This window comes from Buceros rhinoceros, unplaced genomic scaffold (genome assembly GCF_000710305.1).
Source record: "Buceros rhinoceros silvestris isolate BGI_N320 unplaced genomic scaffold, ASM71030v1 scaffold11000, whole genome shotgun sequence".
Lineage (NCBI taxonomy): Eukaryota > Metazoa > Chordata > Aves > Bucerotiformes > Bucerotidae > Buceros > Buceros rhinoceros.
In genome coordinates this window covers 42089-50484 of record NW_010387965.1, presented here as the reverse complement: position 1 = coordinate 50484, position 8396 = coordinate 42089, and the positions used below count along the sequence as shown (strand labels likewise).

General features: G+C 36.9%; 1 protein-coding gene across 1 annotated transcript in view; it reads right to left on the bottom strand.

The window, feature by feature from the left end:
- The window catches only part of SYNJ1 (synaptojanin 1), a gene marked incomplete at its 5' end in the record, with an annotated part of 53596 nt that overhangs the window by 4368 nt on the left and 40832 nt on the right, over nucleotides 1–8396 (bottom strand). Inside the window, 5 exons of the mRNA XM_010141616.1 lie at nucleotides 1016–1236; nucleotides 1944–2052; nucleotides 5534–5604; nucleotides 5699–5737; nucleotides 7386–7433. Of these exons, the coding sequence (XP_010139918.1) occupies nucleotides 1016–1236; nucleotides 1944–2052; nucleotides 5534–5604; nucleotides 5699–5737; nucleotides 7386–7433 (488 nt within the window). The remainder of the gene's footprint in view (nucleotides 1–1015; nucleotides 1237–1943; nucleotides 2053–5533; nucleotides 5605–5698; nucleotides 5738–7385; nucleotides 7434–8396) is intronic.

Here is an 8396-nt window from a genome sequence, read left to right as displayed (position 1 = left end):
CAGCAGAAAGGAAGAAAGAACATTTAAAGATTTTTCAATTACAATTAGAAATCAACTCACTGAGGACTGAATTTAGTTGCTTCCTTGAGGCAAAAAGTAGGTATTAATTAATTGCTTTAGTGAAAGGGGGCTTCAGATGTAGAGATAAGGTAAAATTTAAAACACTGGTGACAACTTATGTAATCATAAATACCCACAGTGGAATTTATGTTTAAAAAAAACCCCAAACACCAGAAAACAAACCCACAAATTTACTCTTGGCAAAAAGTGGGCACAAATCCATCAGGTTCTATAAACCTGTGCTTTTACTCAAGCAGTGTGTTATCTCGCCTAGCACCTAATACTGTAAAAACTAACAGCATTGGCCTTTAGTGAAGAAGTTTAGCCTTATATATATATAAAAAAACTCTGAAAACCTATTTCTGCATTTTTTAAACAGTAGTAAGAAACTACGGCTTTTCCTAGAAAAAAAAATTTTTTTTTTTTAAATAATGCTCTAAGTGGTCCCAGAGAACAGAATATTAATGTTACTCTATTAAATTTTCAAGTTATTTTTATATGTTTCTGTATTTTAATTGACACTGGGGAATGTATATCTATTAGGTATCTATCAGTATCATTTTCCTGCAGTTACCATCAACATAAAGCACTACATCATGCAATCTATAAAGCTCACTTTATCATCAAAACCTGTATTACTCGGTTACTATAGAGTTTAAGTGTCATTATAATGTCATTATAAAATTTAATTTCTTAGGTTAAGTATTCTTCCACACAAATACGTCAAACAACAACATATTTTTAAAAACAAGCTGTCCATATGTTGTAAGTCTTCATAAAAAAATCTTAAGGTAAATGTTAGTTATTCATAGAATAACTAACATTGAATCCAATCTTTTGACCTTTTTTATTTTGTTTGCTTCCTTGAGGAGTTTCTCACAAATGTACAGCATTCAGTACAAGCTGTGTTAATTTACATTTTGAAAAAACATATATACAAGGTTTATTTACTTACTTGCTGCTGTGAAGGAGCAGATTCAGAAGGCAAACTGTGAGATGATCGGCTACGAGGAGGCGGTTGTGGGGGTTCCAGACTTTGTGGGGCACTTGTCTGAGACGGATGGGATGCCACAGGTATCAGAGGCTCCTGCATCTTTAGCGCAGGTGGTGGCTGAGTGGTGGGCTGAGCAGGTCCAGCAGCCTGAGGCTTTAGTGGTTCAGGAAGCAACGGTGAGCCTGCAAGTATATTTGCAGTGGTTTTTATTGTAAAGAATTGTAAGAGAAATCTTAAGAATGGCATGAATGAGGACATGTGGATGTGGAAGCACCAAACAGAACTGTGGATGAACGGGCTTTACGATCAGAAGGTGTTCATGGCAACTAGATTAGAAGTCATCAAAAGCTCGGCATATCTCCATGAAGTTATTACTATAGATATAAAATACAGAACCAGAAACCATGTCATTCTTAATGTACTTCAGACATATTTAAAAGTATTTTGGTAGCCACTGTTATAAAATGTGTATTTTGATAGTAATATAATTTAAAAAAACCTTTCTCTAAGTTTGGGAAGTGGCTTTGAGAGTAAACATAAACACCACTCTCAATATTATATGATTACAGAACAACCAGTACAGAGAATGGTCCCGTGATCAGCACATGTGATAGGACACACCAATGTGCTCAGACCAAAACACAGCAATGGGATCAAAGTTTCTCCTGATAGCGTGAAATCTATGGGTCTAGATCTCATCTGACTGCTGCTCATCTGATAAGGTTTTACAATACTTGTGGATGATTAACAGAACCCAATAATTGTTACTACATTCAAGAACCATAATTTCTAGTGAAAAGTGAAGTCATGTCTTGAAAACAAAGTATTCAAACCAGAGACGGTACCTCTTAACTGTGACATTTATGTTTAACTTCTAAAGAAAACTTACCCCTTGGTGGTTCAGCTGGTTTGGTCTGAGTTTCAGGTGCTGGTCTTCCCCCAGAGGGCTGGACATGGCTTTGTGGTGCACTAATAACTCCAGCTCGAGGTGGGATAGTCTGACATAATAATTGATAAAAATAAAGGATTTCAGTTCTACTTTGGATCTGAAGTCATCTACTGCTAAATGACTCAGGATAACTAGGACTCTGTGAAAAAGAAATTCTTTGGTAACAGCTGCTGAACTAATTTTTTATGCACATATAAAAGCAAAGAATATATATTTTTTGAGACAAAACGTGAGAGTTCAAAAAAAGCAAAGGATTTTTACAACAGTCTTAACTTTACATAGATATTTACCTATGCAACAATGTTAGAAACGCTTACTATTTTGTTAGTATTAGTAAGTTAATTTTACCTACGTCTGAATTGTTGCAAGCAACAACAGCAGCAACTACTTTATTTGGAGATCTCGTACTGACACACTGATAACTCACCACCAATGCAGACTGTAGGCACCATCTATCTTTTAGGCTGAAATTATAGCCTGCCATTTGCAAACAGCAGCTACAGTCAATTTTATGTAGTGAAAGCCCAATATATGCATAAAAGACCATGGTTAGTTCTTTCCTCTAAAACTTATGTTTTCTAACTGTAAGGCAGTTACTCCTGTTCCTCAGCAAACAGTATTATGAAACATTCTGTCTCATCTGAAGGCTGGAGTCTTCCCAAACTTGCTGGAAGTCAATAAACTGGGAATGGAATTGCTCTTATAAAACAGAATTTAAAAGTCTACATCAATATTTAAAGAAAATAGGTAACTATTCCAGATTACAGCTGAAGCTGAGTGAATTACAAACAGCACACCTGAAAGCTGAATATAAAGACTTAGAATAAAAATGCTAGATTTGGGGGGTGGGAGGGGGAAGCGGGGAGGGAAGATCATGAGGCAAGATAGTTTGTGAGATTTGTTTCCTCTAAAATTTTGAGTACTTGGTATGTTCTGACAAAATCTTAGTAACAGTGGACGTTCTAGAAATGGTTTTCAGAGTAAACCCTATTACACAACTCCTTATGCAAACATGATTTCAAAACAAGTGAAGAAACTTCACCACTACAAAACAAGTACCATCCTTGATCTTACTTTTAGTAGACGTACGTACTTTGAGGAATTTGTACATCATCTGATTCATTATGCTTGGCTGAGTCCACTTAACAGCTTTCTAAATGCGTTAAACACCTAACCTCTGAAATACCTGTCTTCCCTTTCATTACCAAGATGCATTTTCTCATTTCTTTGAATATTCTGAAAAGAGGCAGAAGGATGATTGGATTAAATGCCAAAATGTATTAACAAACAAACAAACAAGCCCCAAAACCTACATCAAAAAGGAACAGGAAGGAAACAGAAGGGAAGTCTAAAATAATCCTCAGGACCACTCGGGGGGAAGCAGTGCCCGCCGTGGCTACTGTCCCTGGTCCTGCAATCCTTGAAATGCAATGCTGCCCCCCAAAACCACCCGAGAATCAGGAAAGAAGCAGCGTCAGTCAGGAAATCCAATTAACGGTTGAACTAGGCTTGAAAAGCCAAGCAGATCTTAGGAGGAGATGTTATTTCAGACATTCTATGACATTTGTTTGTTTGGGTTTTTTCAACATGTGAGAAAGAAGAGATGCAGGCAGGTTTGTCTATTCAAATTATGCTGGCAATTGCAGCACCGTGTCTCTTTCTGAAACCTGGTAAGCAGCTCTAATTGTAGGCCAGCCTGGCTGCTGAGAAGCACAGCACGAGAGAACAATACTAGGGGTTTTTTCTGCCTTGATAACATGAACAAAAATTCTTGCACTTATGCCAGTTCCAAGATACCCGTTGAGTCTCTTCCGTACAGCGCATTTTTTAATTGAATTATTTTGATTTAAAAATGGCAAATTCTGAACTGGCTCCGGAATATGAAAAAAGTGAGACACGTGGTGATAAATTAACACATTATTTCCTGTGTATACCAGGTTTTCTTTATCCAAATTTTAGAAGCGGACATTTTACATTTCTGGGAAAATAACAAGAAAGTGCCACGATCAAGAACTGTTCACTGTAAGAATCAATCTCTTTGAGAAAAATGAATCAGCATGAAGTCATTTCAATGGTGGCTTTCAAGAGGTTTCAATACTGTAAAAGAGCACAATAGAAAAGGCAACACCAGTAAGGTACAACTCCTTTAAACTCTACAAGAACTCTGAGATCTCTGCACAGCTGGCAGCATTCTTTTCTTTCCTGCTCATTTAGAAGGTGGAAAATGACTTTACAACCTTTTATAAAACAAATTTATGTCTTGTGCTTAGCTGCATCTTTATTTTAATGGCTTCTTCACACTTGCTCTCTCTCATTCACAACTGGTCTATCACTTTACCTGCAAGAAAGATACGGAATTAAGGAGGTGCTGTATTTGCAGATAGGTCAAAACCCTCATCAGTATCTATCCCACTAACCTTTAAGCAAGCAGAATGCTTTTTAGCCTTACTAAAGACTCATATGTTTGCTCTCCATTCTGTCAGTGTTGCTGAGAACATTATCCCAATGAGAAGAACAAAATGCCTTACAGAAGGAAAACAAAGTTCTTTAATGACCAAGAAACTTGCATGAAAGAACCAACTTTTGCTGCTTTCCTGACTATAAAATGACCAGGTATAAAGAGGTAATAATCTAAGTCAAAAAGCCTGAACTGCCACAACAGAGGGAAGAAAGTAAGCACAAATTCTGTGGCTCATGCAGATATAGAAAGGAAAGTCCTTTATGCTGCTGCAAGAATTATCTCTGAAATATGCTGCAGAGTCTAAAGAATTATCCACAAACAGTACCATTTCTTAGTAATTCTTTAAGAAGACCCATAGCTATGAAAAGACTTTCTCCTTCCCTAATGCAAGGCTCCTACTTGCTGCTAAGAGCAATAAGGCAGATGTCTCCCATCTCTTCATTTCTTGCTTGTAGTGAAGCATTCAAGTGCCCATAAATCCTTCATTCACTTCCTTCAGTTCAGTTCCACAAATGAAAGAATGAAATGCAGAACTGTTTGTTGAATGCTTTGTTGAAACAGTTGAATGTTCCATTTTAACATGAACACTTTTATCAACATTAATTTGTAAAACAAGGTACAAAATCCCATTACATGTCAAGTTATCGGCAATATAATACATCAACTGCCTATGTAATACATTAACTGCCTGCAAGCAACTAACTGCCATTGGGATATACATTCCAGCACAGAAGATAATTCATTTTATCATACCAAATCAGCAACATCGTCAACAGCAACACGTAATACACGCAGTTACTTGAAAGTGGACGTAAAATGTGGTATTATTTAGGAGCCTATAAAGTGACCGCATAAAGTGCAAAACAAAACAGTCACATCCAGTATATATATTTTGGAGTAGTTTTAGTCAACAGACAAGAAATGCTGAGGGAATTAACTCATATAAGCTGCAAAATGACTGGTCAGTATTGCAGTTTTCTTACATCTGTTATGACTTACAAAAACCCACCACCAGCGTAATAAACCATAGAAACTTAGGAGGAAAATTATTTTAAGACAGAGTACCTACCGGTCTGGTTGTACTATATCCAGCAGTTCCTGCACTTGAAATTCCAGTTGAAGGTGGAGGCTGACTACGAACTGGAACAGATATTAGAGATCGCTGACTTAGAACATATTTCAAAATCAACACATTTCTATATTTTAATTAGTACAAAGCATGTATCTGTATTACCTAAGTTATCTTTCCTTTGTGTTCCAGGACTTTTTTGTGCTTTGAAGCATGGAAAAAAATTAGATTATCTTTGTTAGATAGGCTACAAACAGGTATTATATGGCAATGGTACATTATCACTAATGGAAATGGAAGCAAAAAGACATTAGTGATTTTTTAAAAAAGTTGTTACATATTAAAGTCTATCCATCAGCTAATTTGTTACTTGAGCACAATGTTACCCATGGCACGTGAGAAGTAATTTGACCCTTCTAATTACAAATTAAGTCAAATCACCTCCTATTTGTTGCAAGCTAAAGATGCCCACTTGCACAGGTACCCTGTGTTCTCAATCGTGCTAGAAGAAGTATTCCTTTGTGGTACATTCTGCACATATTCTAACAGCAGTCTTTAAAACAAAAAGAACTTATGTAACATGCTGATTCAAAAAATCATGCGATCAGAAGAGTACATCTGTAATTATACATGGTTCAGCAATCTACAGGGCCTGCACCAAAGTTCCTGAAGCTACTCTCTATGTTTATGGGATAAATATATTACAGCACCAACCTCAACATTTACATGCTGATGCTAATGACAACCTTGTACGTAACATTCAAGTTGTGAAGTGCAAGATACGAAAAAATTACCTTTACCTCAGACAAGTGCACAATTTCTAACGGGCAAAGAGCTTTAGGATTCTGGCTTGTGTTTCTGTTGCCTATTTCCCAGGAAGGTAAAATCACCATGTCAGTTACAGTAACTGGAAGGAATATTCTGTGGTACATAACACTCTCAGTTTATCAAAGTGGCTTCCAGTTGTCAGACAACCCTGTGTGCTTAGAAATGGTTAGAATGGGTTTCTGGATGCAGTTGTCAGTAACGCAACTTGTACCCTGAGCAACGTGGCACCAGTTTACCCTACTTTGAGCAGAAGGTTGGACTAGATAACCACAAGAGGTCCCTTCCAACCTGAACTGTTCTATGCCTATAGTGAGATTTTGCCAATTTAGAAAAATGAACCAGCGATATAGCCAAAATTAATTGTAGTATGTAGGAGGACATCTTGACCGTGACTATATTAGGAGTTTTATTGCCATACCTATATTTGCTAAAAAGGGACACGTTCCTGAGGGGATAGGAAGAAACCCAAAAACATGACTCTGCTGGCATGGCTAAAACAGGACCCACTCAACACTATACGCACATACTCCATCTAGAAGAACGCGTGAACATTTAGGTATCAGAATCAAAAGACCTACACTGTGCTCTTTAGAAAGAGACAAAATATTAAATTATAGGCTAAATTATTTAAATGGAAGTTTCTCTCCCCCAAATATATGAACATAGGTAGTTCTTTATGAAAAATTAGGCTTTCTAGGTTCCTGATTTAGTTACAGGAATAGTATTTACTCTAGTCAGTCACAGCTTCCTCTGAGAGTTAGCCTTGAAAGCATTCTTCTTGATTAGTGCAGTCTTAAGTTTTCACTTCATTTTTCATAAATGAAGATTGACTTCTATAATTGTTCACACCATCACTGAAAAACAGGAAGCAACTTGGCTGTCTGAAAACTATGTTAAATAAAAGAAGAAAGATCCTGCACAATAAATGCCTCCATTAAACCACCTTTTGTATCACAAGGGCAATAATATTACTCAGGTATTAAATTAGAAATCCATTTCTAGAATACAAAAATTGTTATGTTACCTTCTACTTCTCTCCTAGCTACCCCAGGACTGGGAGGAGCTCCAAGACCTTTTCAGAGAAAGAAGAAAAGCTGTACATTGCATAAGAAAAGCAGTAGATTGAGAAAGTAAAACCAGAAAGAACACTGCCACAAGACAGCTTTACATGATTTAAAAATGGCCTAGCTAGATTGCAGTTACTTGTAGGAGATAACTGTTTGTAGCAGCATGGGGAAACCAGACTGATATAAATTAGAGATCAGCAAGTAAGATCATGTTTAGAAACATGCTATTATTTAAATTTTACATTGCAGTTTAAAGATAATTTAATTTCTTCAGTATTCGCTCTCCACAAACTTTTGTAAATTCAGAATGATATTAAATGTTAGTCTCGAAACTCTTCTAAAGCAGAGCACGTACCTATACTCAAACACTTGAAAACAAACAGGTACATCAGTTACACCCTGCAGCGTTAAGCCTGCTTCCTGTAATTTAGAGGAATACTACGTAGTATATTTCTGACAAGACTGCGTTTGAGTAAGTGACTTTATGGAAGATGTTACTTTTCACACTTTATATAATGTATTGTATCCTTCAGAATTGTATCATTAAGTTATCTCCAAGCAGCACTCTGTTCTTGGGAAAGCTGTATCAACTGGTGCGCAGCAGATGTTACAGTTCAGATTGAGAGAAAGAAGATTTTCAATCATGCATCACCATGCTGAATTATTTTATTTCTGTAATATGATCAGGCATCTACTGGGTCCATAAAATTGTAAAAGTACAGTAAAAACATGGCAGGACATAGATAACTAGAGAGTATGCAAGAAGAAATCCTTAAGGCATGCGCATAGGAAAAAGTAACAGCAGTATCTGGCAACTCTGGAGCGGCTCAAGTATAGAGGAGGGAAAGGGAGCCAGCGTTCAAGAAGCCTACCTTAAAAGCAACTTTTGCCTTAGCGATGACACAGCCTCATGCTTTCTCATCATGTGCCAATGTGTGGTATCTGCTCAGGAGCTCTCTATGATCTGG